The sequence below is a fragment of the Solanum dulcamara genome, chromosome 4 (genome assembly GCF_947179165.1).
Source record: "Solanum dulcamara chromosome 4, daSolDulc1.2, whole genome shotgun sequence".
NCBI classification, from domain to species: Eukaryota; Viridiplantae; Streptophyta; class Magnoliopsida; order Solanales; family Solanaceae; genus Solanum; species Solanum dulcamara.
Genome location: NC_077240.1, coordinates 77,466,295 through 77,487,624, shown reverse-complemented (window position 1 = coordinate 77,487,624; position 21,330 = coordinate 77,466,295). Strand labels below are relative to the sequence as shown.

Sequence of the window (21,330 nt, the reverse complement as noted above, 5' to 3'; positions counted from 1 at the left end):
AAATAGAGAAACAAACAAAAAAGAAGCAATTTTCCTCATCAAAATTGTTACACAACTTTACAAGTTTGGAGGTGCTATTCATAAATTTTGGCACCTCCTTCCCTACCAAACAGAGTTCCTCACTTGTTATATAATCCCCACAACCCCCATGGGACCAAAAAAGGTGTATACAAAAATGAAAAGGGAAAAGGATGGGAAGGACTAATGTTGTATACAGTGGCGGAGCCACCTTGTGCCGAGGCCTTCGGTGGAAAATTATACTATTTATACACAGTTAAAATAATATTTTATGTATATAAAGTAGATGTCAAACCCCCTTCGACTAACTCGTGTGTCTACTTATTTAGATTTTGAACCCTCTTATTTAAAATCCTGGCTCCGCCACTGGTTGTACACACTTTCTGTTGCCATCACAACAACTATAACATCGTGACTGATACTGAAAGTTTTGCCTTGAGATGCAACACTTAAGACATCTTCTAGGCTATTTATCAACCAAAATTAACAAAAGGGATCTTCCACTCTAATTTTTTTTCTTTCAAGGCAAGGGATGTGTATTGGAAAAAAGAAGCATTACTGAATAGGGTGTGTCACTCCTCATCGTCCTCATCCTCGTCTTCGTCATCATCATCATCACCGTCGTCGTCGTCATCGTCGAGCACTGCCTTGTCCCTTGGGGGAATATATGATGGACAAGTAGGAAAATTATCCATGTTCATTCCATGGTGAATTTCCATAGTTCGCAGCATTTCAGCAACTGCTTGATTGTGCTTCACCTGATAGGCTTGAAAATGGTGTATGTGATCCAAATCCTCCTCAACACATATCATTCGGTTTGGTACTGATGATGATGCATAGTCCGAAGAGCGGGGTATATGAGATGGACCTGCACCACTTGAAGACTGCCTCTGATCAGCAATGTGTCGTGCAGCCATCATCACTTCCTCAGTATGATCATATTGGATTCCTGATTGAACACTTAATGCTGCAAGAAGGTTTTCCTTCAAGATCTGAAATGCATATAAATATTCATCAGAAAACTCATGTTTCACATCTTTAGCTAATAAATTAGGGATGGCTATTGACTAGAGAAAAATCTAAGATAAATCGTGTATGAGATAGAGCTTGTCCAGTAAAACTCCTAATGTATTGAAGTAGGAGTGGAAACTTTTTAATGCATTCAACATTTTCCATATTCATTTCAATTCCTTTAACACCCCAATTTTTTTTTTGCCAAGACTCGAACCATTCTTCATATGCATATAGACTCAAACTGAATGACTTCTAATTGTATACATGAGTTAGTGCATCGGGCTTCCCTTTAGTCTTCTTTCTAACGTCACCAATATTGTAATTTTTGGAGTTCGGAGTAAAAGGTTATGTCCAGTTAACCAGAAAGGTGCGTGCCAAGTCCGCATTGCGGACTTGGCCAGTTTTTGCTTCAACTTGAAATTTCGGAAAAAAATGAACTATGGTGAAACACCTCAGCGACGCGGACTTGTTCCACCTAAGTTCAAATTTCTGCTAAGTTTTCATTTTTGGGAGGGGCTTTTCAGTCTTTTCCCGACCTTTCCCCTCTACGTTTTAGGGCTAAATTTTGCCCCATATCAGTTTCTAAGGAGTTTTCTCTCCAACAATATCCAAGAACATTGAGAGCAAGAATTGGAGAAAAGAAGAAGAGTTAGGATTCAAGTTCTTCAAGTAAGGCCATCAAATCCTTGATTTGTTCTTCAAGTCAGGTATGTAAGGCTACTCACAACGTTGAATTGATTTCATCCACATGCCCTATATCTACATTGATTCGAGTTGAGTTGAATTTGAGGTTTCATGAGTTGAGTTCTTGAGTTATCCATAAATTCTATTGAGTTTTTGTATATAAATCCATATGTATTGATGATGTCCTTGAGTTGAGTATTTGAGGTATACATTCATGTATTTATTCACATGAACCCAAGATGAGATTTTATTTTTGTCATAATTTGCCTTGAGGTTGAGATTGATGGTTTTTCATGTATAAATAAAAATACTGCTTTCAAAGTGAGATGATGCATATTTCAATGAGTTTAATGAAATTGAACATAGAGTTAAATGAGGATTTTGGAGCAAGATGTTTGATGATGTGTCAATGATGTTCATTTTAAAAAGGTGAAATAGTTGATGAAGAGGTAATGTTGATGATGATGTTTTGCGATGCAATGGATTGGAGTCTAATGTGACTACATGATATGATTTGCATAATTCAATTTGATTGGAGTCTAATGAGCATTTTGAGTATAAATGATTGTTTGAGAAGGAGTTTTAAAAATGATTTGTGAACATTTTTTAATAAACTATTTATGCACTATTTTGAGTTTAGAGAATGATTATTTTCATTTTTGATTTAGAAAGAGTTTAAGCATGAGTTGAGTTTGAAAAGTTTTTTAATTATTATTTTGAACATGAACATTTTGAGTATAAACGAGTTGAGCATTTTTACATTAAAACGTCTATTTTGAGATTAAGTTGAGGAGTTAAAAATTATTTTTTAAATGCATTTAATAGTTACTGCATTCATTGAGTTAAGATTGTATCAAATTTAAAGAGAAGAGTTTGATGAGTTAGATGAGTTGATTTTGAAAAGGGTACAATGAGACCAGATTGATTAAGTTTTGAAAAGAGTCCAATGAGACTAAATGAGTTGATTTGAACTAAGTCCAAAAGAGACTAAATGAGTATTTTGAATATTTCACTCACCTGATAGATATGAGTATATTGAGTCTTGGGAGGAGTATCGAGCACTAAATTGGGTAAGAGTATAGTCTCTACTCAAATCTCATGAACTACATAGCCAACATAGAAGAGGATTGTACTATTAAAGTCAGATGTTTCCCTATTTCATTGTCCTGAAATGATAGGACTTGATTGATTGATGGATTCATGATTGGTTGATTTGTTCATACCCTGGCAAAGTATTGAACAGACGTGGCATCAACATCGGCTTATTGTACATCACTACTCATAGGTGATGGTTGTTGGTTAGAGAAACTCTCAAATTGAGTGGATTGTGCATGATATGATTGGTTTGATTGAGATTGTAAATGATTGATTGGATTGGATTCGATTGAATTGTATATGACTGGATTGGATTGGATTGTATATGATTGGATTGGATTGAATTAGACTGTATAAGATTGGATTGGATTGAATCAAATTATATATGACTGGATTGGATCAAATTATATATGACTGGATTGGATCAGATTGTAAATGATTGGATTGGATCAGATTGTATATGATTGGATTGGATTAAATTGTAAATGATTGGATTGAATTGGATTGTACATGATTGGATTGGATTGTATATGATTGGTGTAACACCCAAAATTGTGTTTCCGCTAAGATTAGGACCATTCTTCATATACGTATGGGATCGTACTTGATGACTTTAAATTGCATGTATGATTTAGGATCAATTCCTAAGTAATTGAAGGATATTATATGTGATTTATGGTCATAAGGGATCCCTAAAACCAAGCCAAATCTAAATAATTTCTATCGACTAAGTTCCAAATGAGTTCGTATAAGGTTAACTTCAAATGACCATATCTCCTAGATTATAATGAATTGGGTGACCTATCACCTATAAAATTAAAGGTGTTTAATTCTTCTTTCCAATGCCACCAAAATTGCATTTTTTGGAGTTCGGAGTCAAAGGTTATGACCACTTTACTATAGACTATCACTATAGTGATTTTAGGCCTGGTGCTGGTGTGACACCCCAGAAATTTTTCCGCAAAGACTCGAACATTTCTTCACGTGTGGGTAGACTCGGGCCAGAGGACTTGTAATTCTACACATGAGTTAGGATTAATTCCTAAGTATTTGAAGTGTGTTAGATGTGTTTAGGGGTCATAAGGGATCTCTAACACCAAGTCGAGTCCAAAGAACTCCAATTGATTAAGTTTTCGGACGAGTTAGTTTAAGGGTCAACTTCAAACAACCATATCTCCTAGGATATAAAGAACTGGGTGGACCACGACCTACTAAATTAAAGGTCTTTGAGTCTTGTTTCCAACGCTACCAAGATTGCAATTTTTGGAGTTCGGAGTCAAAAGTTATGGCCAATTTACTACGAACTAGCACTGCAGGAATATTCAGGCCTGGGCGAAATATAGGCTTGGCGCCCCAGTGGCGCGACGCGCCACTATAGCGCCAGAAAACAGCCTCAGTAGTTTGATCCTTGGCGCGACGCGCCACTATTAGATGTGCAGGGTTTTAAGCCTATTTTGGCTTGGCGCTGCAGTGGCGCGACGCGCCACTATAGCGCCAGCAAGACTTTTGCCCAATTTTTTCAGATTTTTGAAGAGGGGCAACTTGGACTTTTTCCCTAATTATATATACCTATCCTTGGACGTTTTGGGACCATATTTTCAGTCCCTCTCTCTCTCTAAAAGCCCTAATATTTTCTCTCTTCTTCTTCTTCTTCTTCTTCTTCCCCAAATCCATCTCCAACAAAGGGTGCCTTCAAGAGTTTCAAGGATTCAAGTCATCCATTGAAGACCTAACATCAAGTTCCTTCAAAGTCTTCAAACAAGGTATGTAAGGCTAACCTAAAATATGGATTGAGTTCTTCCATATGCCCATAGATGTGTTGGTTAGGAGTTGTGGAAAAGTTGCACCTTCTAGAAAGGTTTTCTTGAAAGTTTTCCCTAAACTATGGAGTGTTTTTAGATACAAATGGTTGATTGATGATTTTAATGACTTGAGTTACTAAATAGTATTTTCCATATTATTAACTACAAATGTATCTTTGTAAATAGATTTATAGGTATTGACGATATTCTTGAGTTGAAGTTTTGTTGAGAGTATGGGTTCATGTTTCATTCACATGTACCCAAGATGAGATTTCTTTGGTCATAATTTGTCTTGAGTTAAGGTGGATAGTTGTGTGTATATATATGTGTTGATTGGAATGAAAAGAATGAATTGATTAGTTAAGAATGTCCCTTTGCTTCTATAAAATGAACATAGGACAAAAATAAGGATTTTTGGGAGTAGATGTTTGATGATTGATGTGACGATGATACTTGACAATGATGTGATGATAATGTTTGATGATGATGTAAATGATAATATATGATGACGATGTGATGATGATGTTTTGGTGACGATGTGAGTGATGATGTGAATGGTGCTTATTTAATATATGTAGAATAGTTGACGAAGAGGTATATTGATGAGGATGTTATTTGATGAAGTGGATTAGAGTCTAATGTGATTTTGTGGTATGTGATGTGTATAATTTGAGTTGATTGGAGTCTTAGAAATATTTTAAAAATAAATTATCTCTTGAGGAGGAGCTTTAAATAAATTAATTGTGAACCTTTTTGCATAAACTACTTATACACTATTTTGAGTCTAAAGAATTATTAGTTTTATCTTTGATTTAGAAAGGAGTTTAAGTATGAGTTGAGTATGAAGAGCCTTTAAATGAGTTGAGTATCGTTACATTAAAGTATTTATTTTGAGTTTGAGTTGAGGAGTTGAAATTATATTTTGATGTACATAACATTTTCTACATTCATTGAGTCGAGATTGTATAAATTTTTAAAGAGAAGAGTTTGATGATTTGAAATGAGTCGATTTGAAAGAAGGTCCAATGAGACTTGTCATTATGAGTTAATTGAGTTGAAATGAGAACAGAGTTGATGAGGTGGCAATGTTCCACATGAAACTAGCCGTGAGGGCTTGTTTGAGATGATTGAAGGAGTTTTATGAGCATGGAGTCATGGGAGGAGTATCGAGCACCGAATTGAGCAAGAGTACAGTCCATACTCGAACCCAATACCTGTGTTACCAAACATAGAGGGTATTGAACCGTTAAGTCGGATGCTTCCCCGAGAGATATGTCCTGACATTATAGGACTTGGTTGGATTGGATCCATGAGGTTCGTCGTTCATGCCCTGGCAAGGTATGAACGGGCGTGGCAATGACGTCGTTTCGTTGTACCTTCACTGGCTCATAAGTGTTGGTTGTCGGTTAAGAGAAACTCCCATTTAGGTCTTGATAGTACTCTGAGTCAGTTGAGTTGAGTGAGTCGCTATATGCTTATGAGTTAGTCCGGTCTACACTATTTCTTATTAGACTTAGGACACTTGAGTGAGTTGTTGCATATTTACTGAGTTGAGTCCTTTGAGCTGCTTGTATTAGTTGAATGTTGAGTAGATTGTATACGGTTGGATTGGAGTAGATGAATATGTGATTGGAATGAATGGAATGGTATGTGACTAGATTGGATTTGATTATTGAGTTAATTATTGAGTTGAGTGTATATAATCGGATTGTACATGATTGAAAGGGATCGAATTGTAAATAAGTTGGTTGAACGGTATAGTGTATGATTGGATTGGACTGTATGGTATATGATTGATCTTTGTCTAAAAATATATTATTACTTTAGACTTATGACGCCTTGTTGAGTCTCTCTTATCTTTTCAATTTGAGATATTTGGACCGCTGCTATTCTTCCTTGAGGTATGTTTCATTCTGCCATTTTACATACCAGTACATTCCACGTACTGACGCCATTTGGCCTGCATTGTTTCATGATGCAGAGACAGGTTTGAGAGATCGTCAATAGGAGCATCATTGGGGATCTATTCGCACTCAGCGTGTTGGTGAGTCCTCCCCTACATTCGGAGGACACCGTCTGTGTATTCTTGCATCGAGTTAGCCCTTTTTATTTTGATTTGAGGTAGCCATGAACATGTCATTGGCACCAATTAGATAGTAGTGATAGAGGCTTCATAGACTAGATAGTGATGAGTCGATCGAGTTATTCTTGTCAAACTATTTATAATGACAAATATTAGAGTTGAATTTGTTGGCCCATGGCCTTTATTCTTTGAGTTAGACTGAGGTTTGAGTTGCCCACTGAATATTCTCTTTATTCTTTTATCTTTCGCTGATCGAATGAATGAACGGATGTGTGATTAGGCTATGTGGTTCGCTTGGGAGCCAGAAATGGTTTCTGAGTGCCGGTTACGTCTAGGGTACCCTCCCAGGGCGTGACAGCTGGAGTGGCGCCCGGTGCCACTATAGCGCCCGAAACTAGCCTCAGTAGTTTGGGTGCTGGCACGGTGCACCACTATAGCGCCAGCAGGGTCCTGGACTCATATTTTAGATTTTCCTTGAGAAAGGGCATTCCAGACTTTTCCCTACCCTTCTCAAACCTAACCTACTATGTTTTGAGACTAAAAATCTGCGTCCTAGGGGTATTTTCTTTTCATCCACCCTTAGAAGCTTGGAGAGAAGAGATTAGAGAGAAGAAGAAGAAGAAGAGTTAGGTTTCAAGCCATTCCTTCAAGTCTTGATTTCCTTCAATTTTCAGGTATATAAGGCTACTCACAACGTTGGATTAATTTCATCCACATGTCCTACATCTTCATTTATTCAAGTTGAGTTGAGTTTGAGGTTCCATAGTTGAGTTCTTGAGTTATCTATAATTTTTATCTAGTTTTGTATATAAATTCATATGTATTAATGATGTTCTTGAGTTGAGTTTGTTGAAAGTATGGATTCATGTATTCATTCACATGAACCCAAGATGAGATTTTATTTTTGGCATAATTTATCTTGAGGTTGAGATTGCTGGTTTTTATATATAATAAAAATAATATTGCTTTTAAAGTTAAATAATGTAATTTTTTTAAATGAGTTTAATGAAATTGAATAAAGAGTTAAATGAGCATATTGGAGCAAGATATTTGATGATGATGTGAATGATGTTTATCTTTAACAAAGGTAAAATGATTGATGAAGAGGTTATGTTGATAATGATGTTTTGATATGAAATAGATTGGAGTCTAATGTGACTACATGATATGATTTGCACAAATTCGATTTGATTGGAGTCATATGAGGATCTTGAGTATAAATTATTATTTGAGAAGGAGTTTTAAAAATGATTTGTGAACATTTTTTAATAAACTATTTATGCACTATTTTGAGTTTAGAGAATGATTATTTTCATTTTTGATTTAGAAAGAGTTTAAGCATGAGTTGAGTTTGAAAAGTTTCTTAATTATTATTTTGAACATGAACATTTTGAGTATAAACGAGTTGAGCATTTTTACATTAAAACGTCTATTTTGAGATTAAGTTGAGGAGTTAAAAATTATTTTTTAAATGCATTTAATTTCTACCGCATTCATTGAATTGAGATTGTATCAATTTTAAAGAGAAGAGTTTGATGATTGAGATGAGTTGATTGTGAAAGAAGGTCCAATGATACCAGATTGATTGAGTTTTAAAAAGAGTCCAATGAGAATAAACGAATTTATTTGAAACTAAGTTCAAAGAGACTAAATAAGTATTTTGAGTATTTTACTCACCTGATAGATATGAGCATATTGAGTCCTGGGAGGAGTATTGAGCACCGAATTGGGTAAGAGTATAGTCCATACAAAACTCTCATGAACTACGTAGCCAACGTAGGAAGGGATTGGACCTGTTAAAGTCGGATGTTTCCCATTTCATTGTCTTGAAATGATAGGACTTTATTGATTGATGGATCCATGATTGGTTGATTCGTTCATACCCTGAAAAAGTATGGACGGACGTGGCAATATGTCACGCCCCGAGAGGGTACCCTAGACGTGATCTGTACTCGAAGATTATTGCTGGTCCCCAAGCGAATCACTTGATCCAATCACACATCCATTCACTATCAATCAATCAACAGAAAGTTTAAAATAACTAAATAATTTGGTGGGCAATCCAAATCAATGATCTAACTCAAGAAAGAAAGGCCATGGGCCAACAAATCAACTCTAATTTTTGTCATTTAAATTAGTTTGACAAGAATAATTCAAGGAAAGAAAATACTCAATCGACCCATCACTATCTAGTCTATGAAGCCTCTATCACTACTATCTAATTGGTGCCAATGACATGTTCATGGCTACCTTAAATCAAAATGAAAAGGGCTAACTCGACGCAAGAATAACATAAGCGGTGTCCTCTAAATGTAGGGGAGGACTCACCAATATGCTGAGTGTGTATAGATCCTCAATGGTGCTCCTATTGACGATCTCTTAAACCTGTCTCTGCATCATGAAATGATGCAGGTCCAAATAGACGTCAGTATATGGAATGTACGAGTATGTAATATGGCAGAATGGAACATACCTCAAGGATGAATAACGTTGGTTCAAATATCTCAAGATCATAAAGATAAGAGAGACTCAATCAAAGTGTCATAAGTCTAAAGTAAGAATACATTTTTAGATAAAGACCAATCATATACCATACAATCCAATCCAATCATGTACAATACAGTTCAATCAAATTATTTACAATTCGATCCCATCCAATCATGTACAATCCGATCCAATCCAATCATATCACATATCCAATCCAATCCAATCATATACCATCAACTTCTAATTCAATCACATATCCAATCCAATCTAATCCAATCATATGCAATCAACTCAATTCAATAGATATGCGAATTAAAATTATGCAATGTTTTACAATTCAACTCAATCATCTACAATCACAATCAAACCAATCATATCAAGCACAATCCATTCAATTAGAAGTTTCTCTAACCGACAACTATCACCATATGAGCTAGTGATAGTATAACAAGCCGACGTTATTGCCACGTCCGTTCATACCTTGGCAGGGTAAGAACGAATAAACAATCATAGATTTATAACCAATCAGGTCCTATCATGTCAGGATAATAAAATGGGAAACATCTGACTTTAACGATTCGATCCCATGGGAAGCATCCGATTTTAACAGTTCAATTCTCTCCTATGTTTGGCGACGTAGTTTATTTGTTCGAGTATGGACTATACTGTTACCCAATTTGGTGCTCGATACTCCTCCCAAGACTCAATATGCTTATATCTATCAAGTGAGTAAAATACTCATTTAGTGTCACGCCCCAGGAGGGTACCCTAGACGTGATCGGCACTCGAAAGCCATTTTTGACCTTCAAGAGAACCACCTGATTCAGTCACACTATCATTCAATCACATTCACTCATAGGAGGGTTTAATCATAATATACTATTCATAATATAAGGGCCGAGGGCCAATCACTATCATCTCATCAACACAAAAATAATAAGACTTCTCAACGTAGCAGTCCAACCTTCCCACACTCTAGTCTATGAAGCCTCTATCAAAGTTTAGAAAGTGTCGATGACAAGCCCATGGCTACCAAAAATCAAAATAAAGGAAACGACAACAAAACTATACAAGAAAGCTCAACATTCTTCGGAAACTAGGAGGACTCACCAACTAGCTGGGAGTGTATGTGGATCTTCAATAGAGCGTCGGTTGATGATATCTAGTACCTGTCCCTACATCATGAAACGATGCAGGCCAAATGGCGTCAGTATATGGAATGTATGAGTATGTAAAATGACCGGATGAAACAAATGTCAAGAAAACATCAATATCAACTCAGGATCTCAACTCATATATATATATACATAACAACTCACTCAAGTGCCCTAAGTCTAACAAAAAATGGTTTAGACGGGACCAATCACAAGCCACTCAACTCAACTGACTCGGAGTACTATCAAGACTTAAATGGGAGTTTCTCTTATCCGACAACCATCACCTATGAGCCAGTGATAGTACAACAATCAGACGTTGTTTCCACGTCCTTTCATACCTTGCCAGGGCATGAACGCCTCCCTAATCATGGATACCATCGATTAGTCAAGTCCTATAATTTTAGGACAATAAAATGGGAAACATCTGACTTTAATGGTTTGATCCCATGGGAAGCATCCGACTTTAATGGTTCCATCCCTACCTATGTTGGTGGCGTAGTTTCTGGAGTTCGAGTATGGACTATACTCTTACCCACTTCAGTGCTCGATACTCCTCCCATGACTCTATGCTCATAAGACTCCCTCCAATCATCTCAAATAAGCCCTCACGGCTAGTTTCATGTGGGACATTGCCAACTCATCAACTTTATTCTCATTTCAACTCAATTAAGTCATAATGGCAAGTCTCATTTAAGACCTCGTCCACTCGTCAATTCTATCCTCCAATCAACTCAATCAAGCCTTATTTAGATAAGCATTTATAACCTCTTCTTAAGACTCATCACAACTCTAAGGCTTTAGCCCAACAATTCAAGTAGAATAGCACATTCAAGAAAATTAACTTATGCATCATAATCACATGGTTAAAGAGAACAACAAAACAAAATAACAAGTCATCTCCATCAACTCATACTAACATGAAGATTTTAGGAACTTCTTAGCTCAACAACCTCAACACATAAAGAATCAAATAAATAGGAGACAAAACTCGTTCAAGCATAAACCACACCAAGGAACTCTATTTTTTATGGACATCTAACCTCAAAGCGAGAGTAGGGCACATGGGTGGACTCAACCCATATTTTGGATAACCTTACATACCTTAGTGAATACTTGAGGAAAACCTTATGGTTGGGTCTTCAATAGAGAACTCAAATCTTGAAGCTCTTGGAAGCAATTCATTGTTAGAAATAAAGAAGAAGAAGAGAGAGAGATTTCTAGGGCTTTTTAGAGAGAGAGTGAGGCTGCAAATTGTAATCCCAAAATGCCCAAGGATGATACATATATAATTTGGGTGAATTCCCAAATTGCCCCTTCTTAAAAGTTCTGAAAATAGGCTAAAAATGCTCCTAGCGCGATAGTGGTGTGTCGTGCCATTGCAGCGCCAGGCCAATTATGCCTAAAAACCTGCACAACTTTTAGTGGCGCACCGCGCCAAGGAACAAACTACTGAGGCACATTCTTGGCGCGATAGTGGCGCATCGCGCCCTTACAGCGCCAAGGCCATATTTTCTGGGTTCTGGAAATTTGGCCTGAAAAACCCTGCACACCTCGTAGTGGCGCGCCGCGCCAAAGGCCAAACTATTGAGTCTTGTTCCTAGCACGATAGTGGCATATCGCGCCCCTGTGGCGCCAAGCCCAGTTTTCCAGGAATTGCCACCCAGGCCTGAAATTCCTGCCGTGCTAGTTTGTCTTAGGATCGCCATAGCTTTTGACTCCGAACTCCAAAATTTACATTCTTGGTGGCATGGGAAAGAAGACTCGATGACCTTTAATTTAATAGGTCATAGTCCACCCAGATTTTCATCTTTCAAAAGATAGGGTTATTAGAAGTCGACTCCTTATGCGAACTCCTCCTCAAACTTAGCCACGATGAATCTTTTGGATTTGATTTGGTCCTAGGGGTCCTTCATGACCCCACATCACCTCAAACACTGCTCAATTTATCAAAGACTCATCTTAACTCATGCAAATTATCCATAATACTCGAGTTCGAGCCTACCCAAATACAAGAAGGGCCCGAATATTAGAGAAAGATCTTGAGGGGTGTTACATTATCTCCCCCTTGGGATCATTCATCCTCGAATGATGAGTGACCAAGAATGGACTCGGGGTACAATTCACAATCAAAATTCAGTCAATCAACCAATCAATTTCTCAAATAAATTACCTATCAAACTCATAATGCGCAAACAAATTCAAGTCAAGGAAATGGACATTACCTTCAATATTCTCGTCGATAGGCACGAATAGATGTGGATATTTAGATTTCATGGATTCCTCCGCTTCCAATGTGGCTTCCTTAACAACTTGGTTTCTCCACAGGACTTTAACTGAAGCGATCTCTTTATTCCTCAATTTGCGGATTTGGCGATCAATAATTTGGACCGGAACCTCTTCATAGGATAAATTATCCTTAACTCCAATACTATCAATGGAAACTACCAACGAGGGATCGCCTAAGCACTTCTTCAACATCGAAATATGGAATACCGGATAAATAGAGGATAGATCTGAAGGTAACTCCAACTCATAAGCAACACTCCCAACCTACCTCAAAATCTGGTAAGGGCCAATATATCGAGGACTAAGCTTCCCCTTCTTTCCAAACCTCATTACGCCCTTCATGGGTGACACTTTCAAGTATACCCAATCACCTACCTCAAACTCTAAGTCTCTCCTCCTTACGTCGGTGTAAGATTTTTGGCGACTTTGGGCTGTCTTTAGCCTATCTTGAATGACTCTCACCTTCTCCATGGCTTGGTGAACAAAATTGAGTCCAATCAACTCAACTTCACCAACCTCAAACCATCCAATTGGCGATCTACACCTCCTCCCATACAAAGCTTCATAAGGATCCATTTGAATGCTCGCATGATAGCTATTATTATAGGCAAACTCTATGAGAGGTAAGTAATTGTCCCAATTCCCTTTGAAGTCAAGTACACAAGCTCTCAACATATCCTCCAACGTCTGGATGGTGCGCTCTGCTTGGCCATCCGTCTGGGGATGAAAGGTCGTACTAAGGTTCACCTTGGAACCCAGTCCCTTCTGAAAAGATCTCCAGAATTGGAAAGTGAATTGAGCTCCTCTGTTTGAGATGATGGATAAGAGGACTCCATATAATCTGACGATCTCTTGAATGTATAACTTTGCATAATCTTCTGCAGTGTCAGTAGTCTTAACTACCAAGAAGTGAGCTGATTTCGTCATTCAATCCACAATAACCCAAATCGAATCCTGTTGTTTTTGGGACCTCGGCAAACCCGTAATAAAGTCCATGTTGATCATCTCCCACTTCTATTCTAGAATTTCTATGTTTTGGGCTAAACTACTTGTCCTTTGATGCTCAACCTTCACCTGTTGGTAATTCGAGCACTTGGAAACAAATTCCGCAATGTCTCTCTTCATCCCACTCCACCAATAGATTTCCCTCAAGTCATGGTACATTTTTGTAGAGCCCGGATGAATAGAGTATCTAGAACTATGCACTTCAGCCATAATCCTCTATCGAACATCATCGACTTCAGGCATACATAATCTATTTTGGTACCTCAATACACCATCTCCCCTTTTGGTAAAAACCATTACCTCTTGTTTGTGAACAACTCCCTTCAATTGGAGAAGGACGAGATTCGGTCTTGTTTATCCTTTACCTCTGCCACAAGTGAGGATGTAGACCCATCCTGAACAGTAACTCCGCCCTCATTGTTCTCTTCCAGATGAACTCCCAATTGGGCTAATCTGTGTACCTCCTTCGCCAATTCTCTCTTTCCTTCCTCCACGTGGGTAGTACTACCCATAGACAACCTGCTAAGAGCATCAACAATAATATTAGCTTTACCTGGATGGTAGAGGATGCTCATGTCGTAGTCCTTGAGTAGCTCGAGCCATCTCTTTTTCCTCAGATTGAGTTCCTTTTAGCTGAAAACATATTGTAAGCTCTTGTCATCGGTGAATACATCAACATGCACTCCATACAAGTAGTGGTGCCAAATTTTAAGCGCAAACACCACAGCTGCTAGTTCAAGGTCATGAGTTGGGTAATTCCTCTCATGAACCTCTAGCTGTCTTGAAGCATAGGCTATCACCTTCTCCCTTTGCATTAACACACAACCTAAACCAATTCTGGATGCATCACAGTAGACCACAAATCCCTCTGTTCCATTAGGCAAAGTTAGAACAGGAGCAGTGGTTAGCTTGGTCTTCAATTTCTAGAAGCTCTCCTCACAAGCATCGGACCATTGGAACTTAACCTTCTTTTGGGTCAGCTTAGTAAATGGTGATGATATGGATGAGAATCCCTCTACAAACCTTTGATAGTAGCCGTCCAAACCCAAGAAACTCCTTATCTCTATCGGGGATGTGGGTCTGGGCCAATTCTTCATTGCCTCAATTTTCTGAGCATCAACCTGAATACCATCTCCAGATACAATATGGCCTAGGAAAGCCACTGATGTAAATCAAAATTCACATTTGGAGAACTTTGCATACAATACCTGGTCCTTTAAGGTTTGCAAGACGACTCTAAGATGATGGGCGTGCTCCTCCTCATTCTTGGAGTAGACCAAAATATCATCTATGAATACTATCACAAACATATCAAGATATGGTTTAAATACTCGGTTCATGAGATCCATAAAAGTTGCGGGGGCATTAGTCAACCCAAAGGACATGACCAAAAATTCAAAGTGACCATAACGAGTCCAAAAAGCGGTCTTCGGAATATCACACTCCCTCATCTTCAACTGATAGTAGCCGAATCTCAGGTCTATCTTTGAAAAACAAGTGGCACCCTGAAGTTGGTCGAATAAGTCATCTATTCTGGGGAGAGGGCACTTATTCTTTATGGTGACCTTGTTTAGATGTCTGTAATCAATGCACATTCTAAGGGACCCATCCTTCTTTCGCACAAATAGGACCGGAGTACCCCATGGTGAGACACTCGGCCTAATGAATCCCTTATCTAACAAGTTTTTCAACTATTCTTTCAACTCCTTCAACTCGGCCGGAGCTATTCTATATAGAGGGATTAAGATAGGCAGGGTATCAGGGAGAACATCAATCCCAAAGTCGATCTCCCTATCCGGAGGGACTCCAGGCAGATCTTCAGGAAAAACGTTAGGAAACTCGTTGATAATAGGAACTAACTCAAAGGGTGGGGACTCAATATTATCATCTTTTACTCAAACAATGTGATAAACACACCCTTTTGAGATTTGCTTCCTGGCCCTAAGGTAAGAAATAAACTTACACTTAGGCACGATAGGACTACCCTTCCACTCTATGACCACCTCATTCGGGAATTTGAACTTAAAAATCTGAGTACTACAATCAATAGAGGCATAATAGATATAAAGCCAGTCCATGCCAAGGATCACATCAAAATCAACCATGTCTAACTCAACCAAGTCAACCAAGGTATCTCTGTGATGAATTGACATAGTGCAATCTCTATAGACTTTCTCAGCTACGATAGAATCACCGACAGGGGTAGTTACGTAGAAAGGCTCACGTTGATATTTAAGAATTTTATCAAATTTACTTGCCACATAAGGAGTCACAAAAGATAGGGTGGCACCCGAATCCATCAAAACATATCAGTCAAGAGAAGAGACTCGAATCATACCCGTCACGATATTTGGAGAGTTCTCCTAATATTGACGACTACCCATCGCATATAGGCGGTTTGTACCTCCGCTCGTACCTAAAGTAGTGCCCCTCTGATTATCTCTAGCTGGTGGTGCGGTGGTAGAATGCTGGGCTCTGTTTCCCCCTGTTGGACACTCTCTCTGAAAATAGTCCATTTGGCCACATTTATAACAACCAACCCTTCCCGCTCTTCATTCTCCCAAGTGGAGCCTACCACACTTGCCGCATGGTGGCTTCCCTCCCGAGCCTTGACTTACGCTAGCCTGGGATTGAGAACCCTGGGGTCTGAGATTTTAGCGACTCTGTCCCTGCCGATCATACCTGTTCTGCGGCATAGGTGCACTAGCAGTGGATGAGGCATAGTTGGAAGGCCTCTTCTGGAAGAAAGACCTGTTGCCCTTGTTTTACCTCTGCTCATTCTCATGGCCCGCTGATTTTACCTTCTTGCTCAGATGCTCTTCTCTGTCTTTTCTCTTTTCATCCTCCACTTGTTGAGCATACACCATTAATATGGAAATATTTATATCCGAGATCAACAATGTTGCTTTGCATTCCCTCTTCACATGCCTCCCTAATTCGGAGATGAACTTCCTCATCTTTGACCTCACATCTGGGATCATTTCTGGAGCATACCTGGACAGTTGGATGAACTTCAGGCCATACTCCTTAACTGTCATACCCTCCTATTTCAGATTCATAAATCCCACCACTTTCTCTTCCCTCAATTCTCGGGGAAAGAGGAGGTCAAGAAAGGCTCCCTCAAATTCATCCCACCTAGCAGGTTCAGCATCCTTACCCTTACCTTGCTCCTATTGGTTATACTAGATGTTTGCCACATCCTTGAGTTGATAAGACACCAACTCAACCCCCTCAATTTCCGTAGCATGCATAGCTTTAAGAATTTTCCACATCTCATCAATAAAGTTTTGGGGGTCTTCACCAACCTTAGAACCCGTGAATGCTGGCGGATTCATCCTCAGAAAGTCTCTAATTCTAGTGGTAGCAGATGGCTCTTGGGAATTAGATCTAAGAGTCGGCAAACTCTGGTTACCATTTCGGGCAGCCATTAATTGCGTGAGCATTACAATCGCCCCACAAAATTCTACCTCTGATGTGGGTGCAAGTGGAATAGCAGGCACTTGAGATGCCTCCGCATACCTCGCCGGTCAGCCTCTAGCCCTCGATGGGCATACCTTTGACTGGGGCATCTCAAGGTTATCAACATTCCTATGGCTAGCCATATGTTTAGGAGGCATTATCTATAATGTATAAACGCACGAATTAGAAAGGAGATTTATAGAGTTTAACTCTATCGCACTAATTCAGAGTATGAAAGAAGTGAAACAATTCCTAATGTCTCATAGCCTCCTGATTATAAGTGTGGTGCACAACACACCCATAAGTAAGACTCTACTAGACACGGCTTCATAGACTCTCTAGGACTCTTGAACTCTGTGCTCTGATACCATGTTTGTCACGCCCTGGGAGGATACCCTAGATGTGACCGGCACTCGAAACCCATTTCGGACCTTCAAGCGAACCACCTGATTCAGTCATACTATCATTCAATCACATTCGCTCATAAGAGGGTTCAATCATAACATACGATTCATAATATAAAGGCCGAGGGTCAATCACTATCATCTCATCAACACAAATATAATAAGACTTCTCAACGTAGTAGTCCAACCTTCCCACACTCTAGTCTATGAAGCCTCTATCAAAGTCTAGAAGGTGCCGATGACAAGCCCATTGCCACCAAAAATCAAAATAAATGAAACGACAACAAAACTATATAAGAAAGCTCAACATCCTCCGGAAACTAGGAGGACTCACCAACTAGCTGGAGTGTATGTGGATCTTTAACGGAGTGTCGGTTGATGATTTCTAGTACCTATCTCTGCATCATGAAATGATGCAAGCCAAATGGCGTCAGTACATGGAATGTATGAGTATGTAAAATGGCCGGATAAAACAAATATCAAGAAAACATCAATATCAACTCAGGATCTCAACTCATATATATATATATATACATAACAACTCACTCAAGTGCCCTAAGTCTAACAAGAAATGGTTTAGACGGGACCAATCACAAGCCACTCAACTCAACTGACTCGGAGTACTATCAAGACCTAAATGAGAGTTTCTCTTATCCGACAACCATCACCTATGACCAGTGATAGTACAACAATTGGACGTTGTTGTCACGTCCGTTCATACCTTGCCAGGGCATGAATGCCTCCCTAATCATGGATAACATCGATTAGTCAAGTCCTATCATTTCAGGACAATAAAATGGGAAACATTCGACTTTAACAGTTCGATCCCACGAGAAGCATCCGACTTTAACTGTTCCATCCCTACCTACGTTGGCAGCGTAGTTTCTGGGGTTCGAGTATGGACTATACTCTTACCCGCTTTGGTGCTCGATACTCCTCCCATAACTCTATGCTCATAAGACTCCCTCCAATCATCTCAAACAAGCCCTCACGGCTAGTTTCATGTGGGACATTGCCAACTCATCAACTCTATTCTCATTGGACTCTTTCAAATCAACTCATTTAGTCTTATTGGACTCTTTTCAAAACTCAAATCAAATCAAGCCTCATTGTACCTTCTTTCAAATCGACTCATCTCAAATTATCAAACTTTTTTCTTTAAAATTGATACAATCTCAACTCAATCTCAAAAATCGACATTTTTAAAGTAAAAATACTCAACTCATTTATACTCAAAATACTTGTGTTCAAAAATGAGAATCTAAGAGACTCTTTCAAACTCAATTTATGCTTAAACTCTTTCTAAATCAAAGATGAAAATAATCACTCTTTAAACTCAAAATAGTGTATAAATAGTTTATGCAAAAATGTTCACAAATTATTTATTTAAAACTCCTTCTCAAAAAATCATTTATTTTCAAAATGTTCATAAGACTCCAATCAGATTAAATTATGCAAATCACATAATCACATAATCACATTAAACTCCAATCCACTTCATCACATAACATCCTCCTCAACATAGCCTCTTCATTCACATCATCATCAAATATCATCATTCACATCATCATCAAACACCTACTCCAAAATCCTTATTTAATTCTACGTTCAATTTATAGGGAAAAAAGGACATTCTAGCTCGACCAATGTTTTATTTCTTTTTATGCCATTCACATTCATAACTATCCCAATTCTCATATAACTCAAAATCAATTTCATCAAACTCATGTAAAAGAATACCTCATTTCACTATGAAAATAATATTATTTTTATTATACATAAAAACCATCAATCTTATCCTCAAGATAAATTATGAACAAAAAGAAATCTCATCTTGGGTTCATGTGAATGAATACATGAATCCATACTCTCAACAAAGTCAACTCAAGAACATCATTAACATATTTTAGTAAGATTCTATAGTTTAGGAAATTTCAAGAAAACCTTCATAGAAGGTTCAAATCTTTCACAACTTCTATCCAACACATCTATGGGCATATGAAAGGAGTCAATCCATATTTTAGGTTAGCCTTATATACCTGGAAATGAAGAACATCCCACTGAAACCCAAAGACATGACTTGAAGATCTTGAATCCTTGAGCCTTTGAGAGGATTTCTTATTGGAGATGTTTGGAAGAGAAAAGGGGATGAAGATTAGGGTTTTAGGGAGGTGAAGGGACTGAAAAATGATCCCAAAACGTTCCAAGTGAGGGTATATATAATTAGGGAAAAAGTCCAATTTGCCCTTCCTCAAAAATCTGGAAAACTGGCAAAAACTCTCCTGGCGCTATAGTGGCACGCCGCCCCACTACAGCACAAAGTCAAAATAGGCTTAAAAACCCTGCAACCTAATAGTGGTGCATCGCACCAAGGACCAAACTACTGAGGCTGTTTTTTGGCGCTATAGTGGAGCGTCTTGCCCTTGTAGCGCCAAGCCTAAATTTTTGGGGTTCTGGAAAATGGGCTTAAAAATCCTACACATCTAATAGTGGCACGTCGCGCCAAGGAACAAATTACTGAGGCTATTTTATGGCGCTATGGTGGCGCGTCGCGCCCTTGCAGCGCCAATCCTAAATTTTCTGTGTTTAGAGTCCATACTTGAAATTCCGCAGTACTAGTCTGCAGAAACAAGGTCATAACTTTTGACTCTGAACTCCAAAAATTGCAATCTTGGTGGCGTTGGAAAGAAGACTCAAAGAACTCTAATTTGGTAGGTTATGGGATACCCAGTCCGATATATTCAAAGAGATATGGTCGTTGGATGTTGACCCTTATACGAACTTATTTGGAAACTTAGTCAGGACTAATTCTTTGGACTCAACTTGGTGTTAGAGATGTCTTATGACCCTAAACCACGTCTAATACCCTTCAAATGCTTTGGAATTAATCCTAACTCATATATAAAATTACAAGTCCTTTGGTTCGAGTCCACACACACGTGAAGAAATGTTTGAGTCTTTGCAGAAACAAATTCTGGGGTGTTACACAACAACGTCGGCTTGTTGTACATCACTGGCTTATAGGTGAAGTTTGTCGGTTAAAGAAACTCCCAAATTGAGTGGATTGTGCATGATATGATTGGTTTTATTGATATTGTAGATGATTGAGTTGAATTGTAAAACATTGCTAAATTCTAATTTTCATATCTATTGAGTAGAGTCCTTTGACTTTATTATTGAGTTGATTGTATATGATTGAATTGGATTGGATGGTGTGTGATTAGATTGTAAATGATTGGATTGGATTAAATTAGATTGTACATGATTGAGTTGGGTTGGATTGGATGGTATGTGGTTGAATTATAAATTATTGGATTGAATTAGATTGTATATGATTGGATTGGATCGGATTGTATACGATTGGATTGGACCAGATTGTATATGATTGGATTGGATCGAATTGTAAATGATTGGATTGGATTGAATTGGATTGTATATGATTTTTTCTGTCTAAATTGTGTTCTTACTTTAGACTTATGATACCTTGATTGAGTATCTCTTATATTTATGACTTGAGATATTTGAATCGGTATTATTTCATTCTACCATATTTGTAATTCGTACATTCCACATACTAACGTTCATTTGGACCTACATCATATCATGATGCAGAGGTAGGTTTAAGAGATCATCAATAGGCGCACCATTGAGGATCTATTCACACTCAGCTTATTGGTGAGTCCTTTCCTAAATTAGAAGGACACCACTTATGTTATTTTTGCATTGAGTTTAGTCTTTTCATTCTGATTTGAGGTAGCCATAAACCTGTCATTGGCAGCAATTAGATAGTAGTAATAGAGACTTCATAGATTAGATATGTCACGCCTTGAGAGGGT

The 21,330-nt window shown here is 38.3% G+C and overlaps 1 protein-coding gene across 1 annotated transcript in view; it reads right to left on the bottom strand.

Annotated features, from left to right (window-relative positions):
• Nucleotides 1-590: 590 nt before the first annotated feature.
• LOC129884386 (uncharacterized) overlaps nt 591-21,330 on the bottom strand; it is a 47,077-nt gene continuing 26,337 nt past the window's right edge. The window contains exon 7 of the mRNA XM_055958694.1: nt 591-1,010. Coding sequence (XP_055814669.1) covers nt 591-1,010 — 420 coding nt within the window. The remainder of the gene's footprint in view (nt 1,011-21,330) is intronic.